This window comes from Branchiostoma belcheri, unplaced genomic scaffold (genome assembly GCF_001625305.1).
Source record: "Branchiostoma belcheri isolate BF01 breed outbred unplaced genomic scaffold, Haploidv18h27 scaffold46, whole genome shotgun sequence".
In the NCBI taxonomy this organism is placed as follows: Eukaryota; Metazoa; Chordata; class Leptocardii; order Amphioxiformes; family Branchiostomatidae; genus Branchiostoma; species Branchiostoma belcheri.
The window spans coordinates 2,173,147-2,192,786 of record NW_017804087.1 but is presented as its reverse complement, the minus strand read 5'-3'; the positions used below and the strand labels follow the sequence as shown (position 1 = coordinate 2,192,786).

Sequence of the window (19,640 nt, the reverse complement as noted above, 5' to 3'; positions counted from 1 at the left end):
GCGTGAGGCAAAATCAGTAGTTAGGGAAGACAGGTGTAGCCAGACATTAGTGTACATTTGGATTACATTTGTGTATTTAAAAGATAGCCAGCTTCGTCTAACTACAAAATAAAATAGTATACAATTTGAATGCGTCATCGCTAAAACAGCACTACTATCGCTGACACCTGTTAGAACGCACGTAACTAAACGTTTCATCTGCCGACATCACACCAAAAGGCCAAGGTCGCGTCCTAAATAAGCCCCCCTCCCCACCTGTACTTACTGACAACCATGTCATGGCATCCTGGCTTCTTCAAAAAACAAGTTAGCAGTTTTGAGAAACCCCTAAAAGAACCAGTCTTCTCTGGCAGCTATGCTTTAAATGTTACTTGAAGCTAATATTTACAAGAACAACTGTCGTACCAAACGTGAATAAACATTGCGTATGTCTAATTTTGACCTATTTTAGAAGGGGTACTGGGCAGAATTTTTTCTCAAATGTTACGTTGCTTCGGCATCTTATTAAGCTTAAGGCTAAGAAACTTACTGGGAGCATTGTCATCAGCTCTGTAGTACCGCTATAGCCAGCAGAGATATGCCTACAGGTCTCAATCTATCTTGATACCATTTTCGTCGGAATTAGCAGTGTCAAGTACTAGTAAGAAAAAGGACGGGTGATACGATCTAAGTTTGGTAACAGTCGCACTCGTTTGATAGCGAAGCATAGAACACACCGCTACGGTTAGCTACCTTTCTATCTGACCGTGTAGCGAATCGGTGAGTCAGCTAGTCTGGGGAGAAGCTAGCCGTGCAGAACATTCCGTTCAGCGTTCTTGTGTTTACAGGACCCCACCGTGCCTCATGTTGCAATTTCGTACCGTTAATTGTTCGTCTCACGTCTGTCCAGCTATAACATGTGTTATGAGAGTTAATTTCAAGGCAGCGCTGGTGGTATCACAAATCAGTGCTCGATCAAGATATCGTTAAACAAGACGCTATGTTTCGGGTTTCAGAAACGTTGCAACCTGTACAAAATGTAAGAAAAAACAGGGACGAAAAGACGTAGCTTCAATCAGTTATTCTTGCTACCAGGGATCAGTCAGGGTAAGGTAGAAAGCTTTCTAGTCAACTGAAGCCTTAACTGCAAAACTAAGTCATAACTGCAAAACTACGGGTTTTAAAAGCCAGCTGACCGAAATGACGATATGTCCATGCACATACATGTACGCTGCTGTAAGATCGTACTTACCCTACCGAACTTGCTCAAGTAGGACGTCCAACGATCTTCTGAAAACATTCCACATTCACAGCTACTAAATACGGCAGTCTGTGCAACCTTACCCTAGGTTAGACTGAGGTAGAAGTTTTATATATGACCGCTGTGAAGTCACCTGTACCCCCCAGGCTAAAACAAACCTTACCTGGACTACGCATTCTCACGTCCTCGGACGGTTATTCCAAAGTTCACTCCCGCTGACGACAGTCATTGTTGGACGGCATGTTTCATTCTCAGTCCCGGTCGCCAAGGAAAAACTGCCGGTCTGGAAACGGTGGTGGTCAGATCAGAAGTCTGCAGACGGGTTGCAAAAATGTCTGCGGAGTTTATTTTGCGTGGAGAGGCTGTATTGAGTGGCGCGCTGTTGGGGGGATTGTCTTTAGTGCGGGCGTGTCGGGTGTCACGAAATGTACATAGGTGTGCTACTGGGTTTCACGTCATGCTTCAACCAACGTGCAGATGACTTCCTGACGGACATTTAAATAAAAACCGCTTTAAAAAACGCGAACCAAACACTACAGACTCTTCCATTCAGTTTTGCTATTGTATTTATGTTCGTTTAGTTGCTTCCTGCGTTTTGACAGAAATTGCGTCGCCGTAAAGAAGAAAGGAAAAAAGGCAAACCCCGATTTTTAATGGATTCGCCCAAAGGAAGCGGTCGATATTTCGGGACGTGATTTTTCTAATTAAACAGGAAAAGGGCTGACCATGCGTCATGGGTACGCAAAAAGGACAGGAACTGTCCAACATCAGGATCACGATTCAGCTACATCGTGACTTCGGGAGAAAGAGAATGTTTTCTGCACCTTGTCTTTTGATATGTCTAGATGTTTGAGATGTTTCAGTGTTGTGACGTGTTGGTGTTGACAGACCCTTCAGCGCTAAATGGTATCGCAACTAAACAAAGATAAGAAACGTTTGAAGCTTGTAGGGGGTGAGGGTGGAACTGTCAAACAAGAGAAGCATGTAGATTTGAATATATCTTTACATGTAATGGTTCCCACAACGCAAAAATAGGTAGACATATAAAGGACTGCTTTGTTATTAGAAAAAATACCGAAACTTGTGATTAGCCTACTCCATTGTAACACTTTATCGAAGACTTGTGCTGGCCCTTATTGTTTGCATAATTAAAATATGTTAGGTTTTATTCGACATTAGGTCTTATTCAACACATTTATTTTATTGTTTGTTGCTTTCTTTATGTAGTTTGCCATATATTGTACCATGTGCAATTGTCGTGCAATAAAGTTCTTCTGTCAGATATTTATTTTGTAAAAGAGAGAAGAAATCCTGAAGACTTAGATTAAAATAGAATGTACTTTCTAGTAGTTATTAACTAAGATGTTTACGTTATCCTTTTTATCCTTTCTATTGTATTACAAGTACTACAATACTCAGTAACCACATACATGTCACAGCATACTCGTGTATATGCAATACTAGTAAGCCCATGGTATGAACATGCAGTAAAGATTCATTCAATAATCTATGTTTTTGTTAAGTCTTCGTAACTTTAGTATGCTATCGCTTCGTGCTATAATACCATCTAGTGGGGTCGTGTAGAGTGCTCGACTCGGAAACAAGAGGTCCCGAGTCCTGACATGCCACCGATCTTGTGCCCTTGAGAAAGGCACTTTACACGACTTTCCTCACTTCGCTCAGGTGAAAATGAGTATTGTTTTGTCCCTGTGTTGGTGGCGGCATTGATATAAGTTTCGTCACCACGTCTTGTGATTACATGTTGGAATATATTTTTAAAGATAACATCTTTAATGTTGGAAACAAGAGAAAGAAAAGTACAAAGTAGAGCGGATTCATTTCTCAAGCTAACCGAGTCTGTGACTTTGCCATGTGAGAAGAGGATATGTTGTGACTACGTGAGCTGACATATGAACAAACAGTTTAGGTTTGCAGGTTATAATCTTTGCTTTGTCCGACAGACACGATTTATGTCGCGGTTGAGTGCCCTGGGACCGAGAACTACCGCGGAATGTCACGTACAGGTACAGTCATGCGCACTGGACCGTGTTCAAAACCAACAGCCTGGACACAACTGTTCAACTTTCTTTACATTTGCTCATCAGAGTTATATACACTCCATCCAATAGATAAATTCCGTAACATTTTAGTAGGAGATAACCTTTACTGTGTACAAATAGGTAAATATATCACATATAACAAGTAGTATAAATGGCACGCCAAACTCAATATGTTGATTTATTCACATGCCTTGGGCCAAGGAGCTTCAAATACTTGAAGCTCCTTGCTTGTACGTAGGTTATTCATCTGTATCCACTTGTATGTTTAGTTGTAGAAGTCTAGACTTAACGAAAGTCGCCGTACTTTTGTTATGTCAATAAAGATTGCCTCTCTACACATTGGAAGCACGACTTCTCTAAGTTCACGCCTGAAAAAGGAGGCTATGTACTTTTCGTGACCAACTTTACCTGTTATCTTGTTGAGATAAGTGAGAAACTCTAGAAACTATACCATTGAAACAATGGTGCTTTTTGAGGCAAATAATCCTCTGGATTTTAATTTAGTTGTTTTTCTCTCAAGTATTTTAGATTGGTCTGTCTGCTAACTCAAAGTATGAATCTATTATGGAGAAACGTTTGTTGGCGTGTTCTAGTAGATTAGTCTAGATGTTATAAAACACGACATCTACATAAACCTTTGTCAAACTTTTTATCTCTACACATTGGGAGCACGACTTCTCTACGTTCACGCCTGAAAAAGGATCCTATGTACTTTTCGTGACCAACTTTACCTATTATCTTGTTGAAGTTGGACTGTATTTCGGAACGTCACATGAATTATGTCATGGTTGAAACTGCGATCTAACAGAATTACATGCTGATTCTGATAATCATAAGAGAGAGATCCCGATCAGGACGTTTGGAACATGTGCTGGTGGCCTCCCTATTTCAAATCTTAAATTTCAAGTACGTCTACTGATCTAAATGGCATGATTCGAATTTTAAAGTCTTTATGCGAGTATCTTTAAATTTGGAAACTGTGATCGAAATTTCTACCAGAAGAATCGCCGACTGTGCCAGATTTATATTTCACCCCTGGACTTATGTTTTTTGCCATGCGCACTGATTTAAGGGAAGTTCCTCCATGTGGCAGGAAACGAGGAATGCTTTGATCATGTCATTTCATGTCCGTCTAAATCGAGACCACGCTAGCAATTGGTACACGAAGCAATTGTAATGAAAAGAAATTGCTCAAAATTTAACCTGTTTAAGTGTCGCTAAATTGGAGAAATTGAACGCCAAAAGTCCCTGTAGCATTAAAAGCTACGACTGCAGTCTAATAGTAACCGCTAGAGGTCGCGACGAAGTTGTCCATTTGCCCCCTGTGCCATTAAGTGTCATTTGCAGCCTAGTATGATATTATGGACGCTTTTATCTCTTATGCGTACCGTCGATTTAATAGCCTTCTTGGTCCACAAAATACACTGCTTTCCTTCTTCCTAGCCGTTCTTCTTTTATGCAGAATACGTTAAACCCGATGGCTGTGTAGTTGACTTGTCCGATACCTCAGAAGCAATATAAATTTGTTTGCAAATCATTTTCTGAGAAATTTAGTTGTACATGCAAGCGTTGGTGGTGTAATGGTCAGCATTGTTGCCTTCCAAGCAGTAGATCCGGGTTCGATTCCCGGCCAACGCAGCATTTTAGTCTTTTTCTACGAATCTCTCTGTTTTTAATGCGTCAATGTCGGTTTAAACTTTCAAGCCATTGTTGTATATGTTGCAGAAAGTCCTTCACTTACAAAAACAAGCTTGGTTGAATATATGTACATACGTTTCAAACCCGTGACAAACCCGTGAAATCTAATCATACCCTCCAACATCAGATGAAAGTGACGCGGTAACTTAATACAAAGCCTTGATCTGAATCCGCACGCAATTGTTGCGATACTTGTCCATACTTTATAAACTAACATATACTTGACAACTACAGTAACTTGAAGCTGGAACACGCCTCGTCTTTTTGCCGGTGATATTCTTGTAGAAACTCTACCATCCAAAACAACGGCGCTTTTTTTTGAGGAATATAATCCTCTGGATTTTAATTTAGTTGTTTTTCTCTCAAGTATTTTAGATTGGTCTGTCTGCTAACTCAAAGTATGAACCCAGTGTGGAGAAAGGTTTGGAGAAACGTTTGTTGGCGTGTTCTAGTAGATTAGTCTAGTTGTTGTAAAACATAACATCTACATAAACTTTTATGTGACGTTTGATCTGTGATATCAGACTATATAGCTGCTGACGAGAATTTTTGAAGGCTCGTGGATTGTATTCGTGTGAAAAACACCTTCGAGGGAGACTTCCATAATTTTGCAGTCCGTGAAAAGAAACTATTGCTGTAGAGTTACTCAGAGACGGGTCTTTGGACGGTGTGAGCTAGGAGAGAACCTAGAAGCAGAGAGGTACGCTTAGCAATTCTGCATTGTGGAACGTATTTTGTCTTAGAACCTGTCCCGAAAATGAAGAAGATTGGATTTTATGCAGCGTTCCATGTATTGCAGTCATAACGCTATGATATGAGTAATATATATATATATAGTATAGTTCTATATTGACAGGTTCTGTTAGTTCATTAGTGACGCTATAGAAGAGTCGTGGATGTCACTCGGAACGTCCGGAAGTTATCTCCGTAATTTATCCAGTAGTAGAGTTCGAACTTTCAATGAGTGGTTACAAGGCTTGATAGTACATGTGGAAAGTCATGCCTCAAAATGTGGTACCCTTGTTGTTTCGGGGCCCGGACCTTTTTGCTGTACCCTCATAAGTTGGGGCTAGTTTTTCCTAACCTGACCTGGAGTCGTCTATCGTGGTTGGGGCGGGTTTTCTTCGGGGCTGCAGGAGCTCTTCCCCGCCCGCATGAGCTAGGTTCCCCGGTAGGTTTGTTACGGCGGGGGTTATTAGCCCCACCACGATATTGTGGTGGGGTGAACCAACTCCCGGCGTGGCAAACTCCTATAGCTACCGGGCGGTCTGTTGAGCTGGACGGGGTAAAACTATCATAGCCCCGAAGACAGCCTGCCCTAACCACGATAGACATGATACCAGGCGTTTTCAGTGCGAGTATTTTGCCTCAGAACGTGCCTTGGAGATGAAGAAGAAGAAAAGTAAACCGTGTGCAGTGGCCCTGTACACGTTGGGCGGTGCTCTGCTTGTGACGGGGTTGGCGCTACTGGTCACAGCTGCCGTCATGGCCACTTGGCTCATACCGGGGAGGAAGGTGGGCGAGTCTTCCTGCACTTTTACACAGAACAGTTTCCTAATTTTACTGTATACAAAATGACTAAAAACCTAACCTATTAAATGCGTGAATGAAGTTCTGTGTTATGAAGTTCGAAGGTATTCCCGTGCCGAATTTCAGGTCATTCGGAATTGATACCAGGGTTCCAGATCCCAAAATGTACATCTTTTGCCCGAAAATCGCCCCCCCCCAAAAAACACAAATAAAACAAAAGCCTGTATAAAAAAACCTGTATCAAAAAATGGAAAAACGGCATCTGGGGGCATTCGGCCACTCTACCTTCGACATTCAGATCTTTTGGTTCAAAAATGAAGAAGTTGAATCAATTTAATGAAATTTCAGTACTGGGCCTGTCCTTGGTGCTGAAACTGTTGTACATTGTTATTAATGGTTACTTGCCTCTAGCGGTCGGGCAATTTTTAGGCAGAATTCACAACAAATTTATTATCATTCACGTTGATAGAAGCCTGCAAAACTAGCCTAGAATCTATTGATAGTTTGGATGTACTGCTGACGTTAACTGTCCAACAGTTATCTCCAAGCAGATGTATAGTTTTGCCTTTTTTGTGCATTATTCCTGTTGCATTTTGTATGTCTTTTGTAGGAAAAATGGCTCTAGGTTTAAGAAATCTTGTCCTATATGTACAATGCATGGGTGCTCACATGTAACGTTACATATACTTTAATTTGATACCTGAATCCATTGGTAGAAATTCTGGTATAGAATGTGATTGACTTGTATTGACTTTGTTATAGGAGACATTGGCTTCAGACAATCCAGGTGGTTCTAAGTTGGAGGCCGTACAGAAGACATCAGCTACACCATCGCTCACCTCGGCACCCTACACTGAAGACAGTCCCGTTTTCATCAATTCGACCACGTCGGCAAAGATAAAATCTACAGAACCGTTGACCACTGCCTTACCAACAACCCGCGGGCCACAGGCAACCACAGGTAGGCTGTGTTGTGAGGAGCGTGGGTCCTGGATGTTAATGTAGCTGCGATGCTACTGAAAATTAGAGTTTGAACTGTTAACAATTCTGGCATGCAAATACAACATGTATATTATGAATGGAGACAAGCCTCATGCACAGGCTAAAATTTGGCATGGAGGTGGAGTGGTCAAAGACTTTTTTTTCATTCTTGGATGCATGCTTTTAAATTTTTTTGCCATTTTCAGACAAAATATGTACAGTTTGGGATCTGGAGCTCTGGTATTACGTAACCGTAAATCTAAATGACCTGAAATTTGGCATCATTATCAGGGGATACCTTGGGCATATACCCACAGAAAGTCATTTATGCTTTTTTTAACATGTATCACTTTAAAATTGTGTAAAATAGGGCTTTTAGCTATTTATTATCTCTGTGATAATAGAAGAGACTCACTCAACTATCATTCACACAGCTGTCAACCATTGCGCAAAGAACCCCTGTCTACATGGCATCTGTGAGAACAAAGATGGCGGCTACACCTGTACCTGCTCACCTGGATGGACTGGACACAACTGTCAGAAAGGTGAGTTACTTTTGTGCAGTTACATGTACTAAGGCCATACTGATTTGATTATATGCATGACATCTTCTGGGCACCTGAAAACTAACAGCGAGAGATTGTGTAAGATAGCTAGGAGATATACTTCTTTGCTTCTGTTTCTTTCCTGTACTTTTCAAAGTTCATTCCTGGCCCAATTGACTTAAAATGGTCTGAAATGGTCTGAAATAAACTTAAAATGCTCGGCATTCAAATGTTTAGTTTTTTATTCTTTTTAACATTCAGACATAGTTGAGTGCACCAGCAAACCATGTCAGCATGGGACTTGTGCAAACAAAGATGATGGCTACACCTGTACCTGCTCAACTGGATGGACTGGAAGCAACTGTGACCAAGGTGATCAACTGAATGTTTCTTGCTTTTTAAATGAGAGAAAATACACTTCCTGAGTTTAGTGTTAATTCTTCTATTGCAATGGGGTTGTTTCTGCTGCAAGAAAAACATTGTAACTTGATGACAAGTGTTGATAGTAATGATAAAGGAATGTCTGTATGCTAGCAGACTTCCTACAAAGTAGTCTGACTGTTATGTACATATTATGTATCACACAGATGTCAATGAGTGTGTGAAGAACCCTTGTAAGCACGGAACCTGTGTGAACAAAGATGGCGGATACACCTGTACCTGCCCACCTGGATGGACTGGACAGAAGTGTGAACAATGTGAGTTTTCTTTTCTTTTCACTGAGATGAAGTTGAATTATTATGTTCTCCTCTCCATTCTTTTCCCTCCCTCCCTCTTGTTGCCAAACATACGTCATGTACTATATTTTATGTTTTTGAAACATTATCTGAACATGGTTTTTGAATAGAGTACAATGTTCTGTAAAATGTCGTGTAAAATGGTAGGACAAAATATGGGAAATACATTAAGAATCATTTTCTTTACTGTGTAGACATAAATGAGTGCACCAGCAAACTGAACTGTCAGCATGGAACCTGTGTGAACAAAGATGGCGGCTACAAATGTACCTGCTCACCTGGATGGACTGGAAAGAAGTGTGAACAAGGTGAGCTATATTGTCTTCTTGTATTTGGGATGAACAAGTTGTTTGGTATCATCCTTCCCCCCTTAGCCTCCCCTCTTGTTGTAGTTGCCAAACGTTCTTTAATTTGTCTTTGGCTATACAGTATACCTATTTGAACATGGTTTAAGAAGATCAGTTACAATGTCCTGTAAAATGAAAGGAAAATATATAAGAGAAGGTTTACGATTGGTTTAAAATTTGGTCCAAGAATATTCTTTCCTATGTGCTCCTGTAATATCACAGAGAAAATCATATAATAATAGGATATAGGTTTAATGATAAAAGGTAAAATTGTGTCCAAGCATTGTTTTCTTTATTGTGCAGACATAAATGAGTGCACCAGCAAACCATGTAAGCATGGAGCCTGTGTGAACAAAGATGGCAGCTACAAATGTACCTGCTCACCCGGATGGACTGGACAGAACTGTCAGCAAGGTGAGTTATTAGGGACAAAGAAGTTGTTTGGCATCATCCTTTTTTCTGCCCTCATGTTTTCCTTGCTAAATATCCTTTATGTCATCTTTTGCTATATACCTATTTGAACATGGTTTGAAGATATCAGGTACAATATGCTGTAAAAAATGATAGGAAAATACATTGTATAAGGTTAAAAATTAGTCAAATTGGGTTCAATTTCAACAAGAGCATCCATAAGCTGACCTGGATTTCACCAGATGGAAACACTATCAACCAAATTGATCACATAATGATAAATAAGAAATGGCAGAGATCGCTTCTGGATGTAAGAGTCTACCGAGGAGCAGATGTGGGTAGTGACCATCACATGGTAGTGTGTAAGATCAGGCTGAAGCTGAGAGCTACACCCCCCTCTAAGAAACGCCGCAAGGTGTTTGACACTTCCAAACTACACACTCCAGAAACCAGACAGAAATTTGCCCTTGAGTTAAGGAATCGTTTCCAAGCCCTAGAAACTCTTGATGGCGAGGAAGAGCATGACACTGTAGAAACAACATGGAACACAATTACAAAGGTGTATAGGGAAACAGCAGAGAAAGTCCTTGGCTACAGAAAGAGAAATAACAAGGAGTGGATCACACAGGAGACGTGGAATAAGATTGAAGAGAGGAAAATAGCCAAAGGAAAGATGCTTAACACAAAGTCCCAACGAGCAAAAGACACATACAGAACCAAAGACAAACAGGTTAAACGCAGCGCTAGGCGTGACAAGAGAGCCTACATAGAGGAGTTGGCGTCTGAAGCAGAAAGGGCTGCCACAAGGGGAGAGTTAAGTACAGTGTACAGAATAACCAAAACACTAAGTAACCAGAACAGTGTCTGCTCAGTTCCAATCAAGGACAAACAAGGTAAACTGCTTACAAATGAGAAGGAACAAGCAGAAAGATGGGCCCAACATTTCGAGGAGGTGTTAAACAGACCTGAGCCTGATCAACCAGCTGATCCCACTCCGTCTGTTGATATTCCCATCAACACCGACCCCCCCAGCCATGAAGAAGTAGAAACGGCAATTAAAGCCATGAAAAACAGAAAGGCCCCAGGAATTGATGCCATACAAGCAGAACTCCTGAAGGCAGACTGTGCGACAGCCACACTATTACTCACAGACCTCTTTGCCAAAATATGGGAACATGAAGTTATCCCTCAAGACTGGGAGAAGGGACTCATCTTTAAGATCCCCAAGAAAGGTGTGTTAAGTAACTGTGATAATTGGCGGGGAATAACATTATTGTCCATCCCAAGCAAGGTGTTCTGCAGAATCCTCCTCAAAAGGATTGACAGTGCCCTAGACACCAAGTTGAGAGAAGAACAAGCAGGTTTTCGTAAAGCTCGTGGTTGCTCAGACCAGATCTTTGCTCTCAGAAATATCATTGAACAGTGTGTTGAATGGAACTCCCCTCTGCTGATAAACTTTATTGACTTTCAAAAGGCTTTTGATAGTGTACATAGGGAGAGCCTGTGGAAGATTCTAAGAGCCTATGGGATTCCACAGAAGATAGTTTCCATGATAGGGAAATTCTACGAACACTTCGAATGTAGTGTCATCACGGAAAGCAGTTTGTCCAAACCTTTCTACGTAAAGTCTGGTGTAAGACAGGGCTGCATCCTCTCCCCTATCCTGTTTCTCATCACTATTGACTGGGTAATGAGAGAAACCACGTCAGACCGTCCTCGTGGCATCAAATGGACACTGAACACTTACCTTGAGGACCTCGACTTTGCCGACGATCTTGCCGTCCTTTCATCTGTTCGCAAATCACTCCAGGAAAAGACGGACCGCTTAAGCGACCGTGGCAAAAGCACAGGCTTATACATTAATAAGAAGAAAACACAAGTAATGTACATCAACACTCCAGCAAACCCTCCCATCAAAATAGACGGGGAGGCACTGGAAGGTGTAGGCGCTTTTACTTACCTGGGAAGTGTTATGAGTGCTACAGATGGTGCACAAAAGGACATTAAAACCCGCCTGGACAAAGCAAGAGGTTCCTTTAGCCGACTACAAACCATCTGGAAGTCGAAGCAGTATAGCCTCACGACCAAGATCAGACTCTACAACAGCAATGTGAAATCCGTCCTTCTGTATGGCTCGGAGAGTTGGAGAATGACGAAGACAGACATGAGGAAGATCAACTCATTCCACAACAGTTGTCTACGAAAGATCTGCAACGTCTTCTGGCCAAACAAGATCTCCAACGCCGAACTTTACAACAGAACTGGCTGTAGGAAACTCACCACTGAGATCACTGGCAGAAGACTCAAGTGGCTAGGGCATGTACTGAGGATGCCTGACAACAGGATCCCCAAAGTTGCCCTTAGCTGGAGGCCAGAAGGAAAGAGGAAAAGAGGCAGACCAAAGACCACATGGAGGAGAACGGTGTCGGACGACCTGGCGGCCATGGGTCTGAACTGGAGAAGTGTCAACAACATGGCGCAGGACAGACCCAGATGGAGGAAGAAAGTCATGGCCTTATGTCTCACAAGGGACGAAGAGGATAAGTAAGTAAGTAAGTAAATTGGGTTCAAGCATTGTTTTCTTTACTGTGCAGACATAGATGAGTGCAACAGCAAACCATGTCAGCATGGAACCTGTGTGAACAAAGATGGTGGCTACAAATGTACCTGCTCACCTGGATGGACTGGACAGAACTGTGAACGAGGTGAGTTCTCGTACTCTAATCTGTATCTGTAACTGTATATCGGTATAACCGCCCTTCGGCGTAACACACCAGCTTTGCAGGCACACGGTGTGGCAGCAGCTGGCTATATTACACCGAACAACCTGTTACACCTAACCCTTGAACATCTAACTCACCAATTAATGTCACTGAGACGAAAATATTTTTAAGTTTTAATATTTTGGAAGCGTGAAATCAGAGCTGATTTCTTGTACTCAATTAATAGTCTAGATTAACTTATACATGTATTAACGTAACATCTAAGGGGCTCAGATTTCTCAAAGAGCCCATTTTTCACAAAGAACTCTTCAAGGAACTAAATAATTATGATATACACCTACTGTATCTCACTTCACTATCTCTTATTAACACATACAGTCAAAGAATGCCAACCTGGGTGGAGCAAACACAGCAACCACTGCTACAAACTGATGACAGAAACGGTCACCTGGTATGAAGCAAGCCGCATTTGCAAACAAAACGGAGCAAATCTCACTTCTGTCATGGACTTCGGAGAGAACAAGTTCATCAGTTCACTTGCGATTGGCAAGTCCTTACCTTGTAAGTATTATATCAGACTCCATATCTCAGCTTATAAGTATTATAAGATTATGATATCAGAGTCTGTATCTATCTGATTATAGTGTACATGTATCTATCTGATGCCTCATACATGTGCTTACTTGGTTGCTGATGGTTCCAACTGAATTTTTAATCTCGATTCTTGATTGATAGCTTAGGTTGTTGTACTGTTTGGTTATTCTTGATTTTTTATGAGCTCAATTCCATTAGTGTGACCATACTCCTTACATGTCATGATGCATTGTGTACTACATGTATGTGTAATATAGGATCTAGGATTCAACAAAAATGTTGAATTGCAAAATGTTAACCTGCCCCTTTTTCCTTCAATGACAGTTTCCAGTCTATCCTACTGGCTCGGACTGAAGAGCAAAGAGCGTGGACTGTGGGGTGTTTCTCATCTGCCCTTGAAGTGGACAGATGGGTCACCATTTACCTTTGGTCTGATTCGTCCAAACATGCACAGGACAGATGCTAAGAGAGAAAAGTGCCTCACCATGCATTCGCTGGTGGGTCACTAAGTGTTTTTGATCCCTAACCTCATATAGAGCTACTGCTTGGTAGAATAAAGACTACTTTTTGGTAGAAATCATGTAGGTGGTACATGTAGGTGGTGCTTTGACATAGGGTCACATAGTTTGGCCACTTTATTGAAAGAGCACACTCAGTCACTATTTGGAGCAACAACAACAATTCAGGGAGACATTAGAATAAGTGAAGGTTCAAGTAGTTATCTTTTAGACTGATAGAAATCTTTCAATGTGCAGGTTTTATGGCATAGAATTCAAGAAAACAGACTTAAATTTAAATACAAGTGGTTAATGTGAATAGTTTCTAAATGACAATATACTTCAAAATCGACATAAAAATTTGATATTGTTACACAATACTGCATTAATGTTTAACTAATGTATTGTGACTTTTCCTACAGACATCACGATGGGAATGGCAGATATGCAGCAAGGAGCTCCCTTTTATCTGCAAGAGTCCAAAGATAATCTGACACATTCCTAGTACAGGGGTTTTTCTAAACAGTCTGAAATAAGGGCTGAAACTGCTCCCTCATGTAAGCAGCCAGCTCCCTCATCAATTTTCAGATTGAAGCTTAAGTGGCTAACGTACACGCCATTTAGTCTTTCTCAAAATGACATTTTTCCAGTAAAGATGTAACATCTGTGTCCATAATATCACCATAGTCCATATTATCGCCACATTGAGAAAAAGTGGGCTTAAAGATATTTTTACTGCAACATACCCTAGGTATGTACATTTGAGGTGTGCAGGAGTTCATACCAAAAGTATGTTGCAGTAAAAATAGCTTAAAGCACACTATTTTCTCAAGGTGGCGATATTATGGACCCTGGTGTTAAACATGGATGTTAAACAGAATACAACAATGCATTCTAGCATTACAAACTGTGTTACTCTCATAAAAAAATCCCTTGGTCACTTCGCTCTCTCGCCATGCTTGCGATCTGCTCCCTCATGCTAAATTTTTCTAGAAAAACCCCAGTAGTATTCCTAATACATGTATTCCTAACATTCCTAGTATCAATGACATTGTTTAAAAAGCTTTGTCCAGTCTGGCAAACAAGACTTTATAATAAGACATGTGACTTCACACACCCCAATTCATGGCAACTAAAACAACTTTGAAATGTAAACTTGAGAGGAGAGGACATTGGTCATTTTTAGATTGTGAAGCACCACTTTATTGTAACAATGCACAATGTTATTTCTACATTGTATAACTTTGAGAAAAGCATTGGTGATGTTTTTTTAGATGTTTTTTAGTTTCCTATGAACCTATGATGATTATTGTAAGGTATTAATGATCATTCTACATTTTGTACATTGCAAAACTTTCAGAACTTTTAAACCTTTGTATTTTACACAATCATGTCAGTGCCATTATTGGCAACATACATGTCTTATTTTTTCTACTCCTCCTTTTTGACTTATTAGAGTTACTTACATTATGATTTATGGGTAAAGAGTAGAGTTGAAATTGAATTGAGTAGAGTTGAAAAGGCACATTTTTGATGCCAACAAATTATGCCAGTGGACAGTGCAGAAGGATGTATTACAAAGGGACATGAGTTGTTGATTGATGGATTTTATCATTTTATACCTTGAAATGAGTCATCATTTCATGTAAAACACATTCTGAAATTGTAGAAAAATTATGTTTTAATTGCAGATCATTGCCAGTAAAAGAACCTAACACACTTATGGCCACTTCAAGAAGAGTAGGGGTGACCAAGTGTGCTTGGATACAGACAAAGCTGCATGGCAATGGCTAAGCTAATAAAAGAAAGCATTATGGTTCACCTCTTTGAGGAATGTACTTAGAAGAAGAATTGCAAGTAATGAAATAACGATCACAAGTAGCATCTTGAAAAAATTGTATTAGACCACAAAGACTGGGTAGCAGGCAAGGAAAACTTGATGTGCGTGGCACTGTGTATAGCCCGTTTAAATTTGACTGTTTCTGAGCTTTTTTTTTTCGGACAATGTTCCTGAGCCTTTTTTGGTCAGTAAGTGAAACGTCTTTCACTCTGTCTCTTCTAAGCCACCCTGGCTAATTCTTAACCTCCTCTGTCGATCTGGCCATTCCAAGCACTGCATTGGCTGTTAGAAGGCAGAATTGTGCATTAAAGCGTTAAAGTGCTTAACTGCATTGTTTTCTCTTTATATGGTTAGAGCAAGGAGGTTAAAAATCAATTGGTTACAGCTACTACTAGACATGTAATGTTCAGTAGCCAGTAACTGTAAAATCGGTAGATTTTATGTTCAAAATCAATTTCTGATACAACCAGTAATAATTCGAACATCCCCTTCAATACATCCTGGTGAGTCCCTGCTGACACTCGCCTCATTCCACATGTTTACTGAATCTCCCCTATGTGTCCCCGCGCGCAGATTGCCCACCTCAGGCAGGATGTTTTGTGAATACAAACCATATGTGTCTTTCTCACGTACCGGTAAACGGTTTGGATTACTCCGCTGTGACCAGATATTCAAACAGGACGGCGTTGGTGGTGTAATGGTCAGCATTGTTGCCTTCCAAGCAGTAGATCCGGGTTCGATTCCCGGCCAACGCAGCGGCATTTTTTTTTGGCGCTCGAAACTTAATTTTCCGTCTTTGGCGTTTATAAAACCGGGCCTGTATTTGAGTTTTTAAATGGACCAGTGCATACGTACTACACATTGTAGCAGAAAACATATCATTTATGTAAAACTTGAACGTTTGCGACAAGGGATTTTACGTTGGGATTTTCTGCTCTTTATTTTCTATAAGATAAATTCTGAGAAATAAAGTATTTTCCGGCAAATTACAAAATGCAAATCAATGAGGAGTCAAACTGTTCAGTGGGATCAGGGATAAAAAAAAGAGAAATGTTCAAAATGTTGTTGTAATTCTCAGAATCAACAGTTTGAGATTTTTTGTCTCTTTTCCAATTTCCCAAACCACCAATACAAATATGTGGGCACAAGAATATTTGAAGACTGTACATGTAACGTTACCTCTATTACAAGCGCTAGGTGGCGCTTTAACTCTGCCGGGTGGAATTCCAGTGCAAAAAAAAAAAAAAAAACTATAAAAAAGCTTAAAACACGCCAAAAAATAACCCCAAACCCAAAACCTCTGCTTGGAGAGTACAGGAAGGCCTGATGGAGGCTATTAAAAGCTGATTGCCTGCTGTGGAGGCTAACCAGACTAATACACGCCCGCCCACTCCCTGCACGACTCCGCACAGACGCGTGTTGGGAACATGGCGCTAATTAGGCTGTACAGGGGACCGCTGTCTCAAACGATCAGTTGTCAGCGGGATTATATGGGGGATTGTCTTTGATTTAGAGATCAAGAAAATGAACGGAATTGGACGCATGGTTGTCAGATCAGAAGAAACGAGATCTGACAACCTGGCTTCTCTGACAGACGCCCACCAGATCAAGACTTGTATCAGAGAAGCCACGCTGTCATGAGGAAAGCCCACGTTGTGTACCCCACACTTTCCTGTACAGACTTTGTAATCGGGCTCTCCGTCGAGTCTGCCATTTCTTTGTTCACTGAACATCAAGAAGATGTTCACAGTAAACTCGGAGCCGATAACGTTTTGATATTGCTGTGTTTTGCTGATTACACATCTTCCCGTACATTCACACGCCCCCCCCCCCACTGTAACGATTACACCTACGCCGCCCTCTCTATAGAACAGTCGCCTTTTCAGATCACGCAGTTTTTGTACTATGCCAATACCGGTACCGAATACGCCCAGGAACTAGTATCTACCAGAATTATTGCAAAAAAAGGAGAAATTTGCCAAATAAGCTGAATAATGGACTGACTTTATATAAAAAATGTCATGACAATCATTCTAGCCCTGCGCTAACCTCCAAGCAGCTCTTTTTGTGGCTGCAAAGATATTGTTATAGGCAGTATCTATTTGCCAGACCATGGAGTTAAAAGGGAAAGGCCTTCTACACTTATAACTCCATGGCCAGACAGTGTCCAGCCAACGTTGAACGGTTGATGCAGTTTAGTCTGCTGGAATAATGACATAAGAAGGAGCATAAATAAATACACTTTGTTGAGTCTCCCAGCTCTCTTTGCTGCGGAGTAGAGCCATGTATGTGTGTTGGCTAGGGTGCAAGGGAGTTGGCTTGGGTTGGTGCGTTGTGGTCTTGTGCGTTTTGATGAGCTATACAAGTTGGATAGCCTCTACCAGGCTTCAGAAGAGGCTTGAAAGAGTAGAAATTGGTCAAAATAGACAGACAACATGTCAGGGGAGTTAGTTTGCTAAAAGGAGTATAGTAACTATAGTTTGCCGGTCCTGGACGCTTCTAGAGCCTGGTAGAGGCTACAACCAAGGACGTGCACGTGTGTTGAACGTCCTTGCTACAAATAAGATACGAGTATTCCTCTCTCCTTCGCATATCATTTGTCTCTCTTATATGGAAAAATGAGCCCTCAATACCTCAGCAATGCCGGATTTCGTTAGCCTTTACCAGGCTTTGGGAGACTGCTGGAAAGAGTAGAAATTGGCCAAATAGAGAGATAACATGCCGAGGGAGTTGTTTAGGTAGAGAGTATGCATTTTACCGCACCCTATTTGGCCAATTTCTACTCTTTCCAACCGTCTCCCAAAGCCTGGTAGGGGCTAGGATTACTGAAAAAAAAAAGGGGCGTGTCCTTTTGAGGCCCTCTGCAGACCACGACCTTGCTCTGGGTGGTACAGTTTCCCAACCCGAAGCGAGGCCGTGACCGCTAGTGACCTCTCCGCCGAAATCCCGGGGTGTCAGGTTTCATGTTGTCTCAGAGGTCGAACTCCAAAAACCGGTGCGGAAGCAGGAAGTGCACGGTGCCGCCGAGATTCTAGGAAACCTGCGACTTTACTGGGTTAAACCCTTTCACAGTGTCGTGACCTATGTATGTTTACAGCGCGTTTTTAGTCGGTTGTACATTTTCAATGTCGTCACACAGTAATTTTCTAGCACATATCGCCATAGAGGGAAAGGTCATACCTTAAGCTTTTTTAGCTGTGCTGAATTTGTTGTACCCTTATATCGGAGAACACGTTTGTCAGATGTCCGTACTTAGAAATAAATGTATTTCTTTTGACTGGAAATTTATCTTTAATTGAAATGAAACAAAACTCGTGGAATTTATGTCTCGCATCGCACATTATACAACACATAGCTAGCTAGTGTAGCAGGGTCTATGGAATTCTGAATAAGGGCATGGACAAATATCGAATGACTCCATAGACAAAGGTCTGGTGGGATACAGTCTATTCCCTCCTTCGTTCTTCTAATGCCCTAGAACAGAGTGTTATAACAAGTGATGTGTCACCTGTTATACAAGTTATTATGTTTCACGTGATGGATATATTGCTTGAGGACATTCTCACAAGTGGGACTTGCAGGACTAAACAGAGCGTGATAGAACCAATAAGGATATGCTAGAAGGAAGGTAACAGTGATACCTAATTTCTTGTGGGTAAATTTAAAATAAAAAAAAATTGCATCTCAAAATTGAGTTTCAGTGCCTTTGCTTTCAACAAAGACAGAAGGTAAATGTTTATTCAGCACTTTTATTTGCTTGGTCCTATTTTATAACTTTTTAATGATTCCAGATGGACATAAACGAAGTGGCCTTTCCGCTTCACGTATCAGCTTACAAGTCATGACAACAGTTTGAATTTCGTGTTCTGTGTTCTTTCCAAACAAACTATATTTATGGCCGGAAACAAGAATGCTGTTCTCCAAGCAGAGGTTTCGGCTTCTGCTTTTTGATTTGTTTTTAGCCTTTTTTTTTAAATCGGGATTAATTTTCTGTACTGCTATTTTTTTACGCCTTCCAATTTGCAAGATTGGATGACAAATGCCTGGCAAATTGATACTGCCCGGCCAATTTGACACTGTTTTGCAGCCACAAAAAATCTGCTAAGTCAGGAGATCACAAGAATGCCTGAAAACTCATGGGGTTTCAGCGTCCAGCAGTGATGTGACAATCAGAAAGTGATCTGTGTGCGGTCCTCTGGTTACTAGGAGTAGCGGGTGTTACGAAAAGTGGTCGAACGGATTATAGGTTCTTACGAAAACCGGCAGTATCCATAATTAAGAGGAGGCCTACAATGGACACTGTCTTATGCATGCTACGCGTAACTGCTTCGTTCAGCCAAACTCTCTAAAAATGCAGAAAATTCAGTTGAAAAATGAAATATGTGAAAGGATGTGATTTCTTATTATTACATGTGCTTACATAAAATGATTTTAGAG

General features: G+C 41.0%; 1 protein-coding gene and 2 non-coding genes across 3 annotated transcripts; all 3 read left to right on the top strand.

Annotated features, from left to right (window-relative positions):
* Nucleotides 1–4,866: 4,866 nt before the first annotated feature.
* Nucleotides 4,867–4,938, top strand: Trnag-ucc. The gene has a single exon. It is a non-coding gene; the product is annotated as a tRNA-Gly (tRNA).
* Nucleotides 4,939–6,384: 1,446 nt separating this feature from the next.
* LOC109478926 (fibropellin-3-like) lies at nucleotides 6,385–12,286 on the top strand. Its single transcript, XM_019780733.1, has 8 exons — nucleotides 6,385–6,513; nucleotides 7,291–7,489; nucleotides 7,944–8,054; nucleotides 8,316–8,426; nucleotides 8,642–8,752; nucleotides 8,986–9,099; nucleotides 9,442–9,552; nucleotides 12,144–12,286. The coding sequence occupies exons 1-8, from the start codon at nucleotides 6,385–6,387 to the stop codon at nucleotides 12,284–12,286; spliced, it is 1,029 nt and encodes a 342-aa protein (XP_019636292.1).
* Nucleotides 12,287–15,886: 3,600 nt separating this feature from the next.
* On the top strand, nucleotides 15,887–15,958 carry Trnag-ucc. The gene has a single exon. It is a non-coding gene; the product is annotated as a tRNA-Gly (tRNA).
* The last annotated feature ends 3,682 nt before the right edge of the window (nucleotides 15,959–19,640 follow it).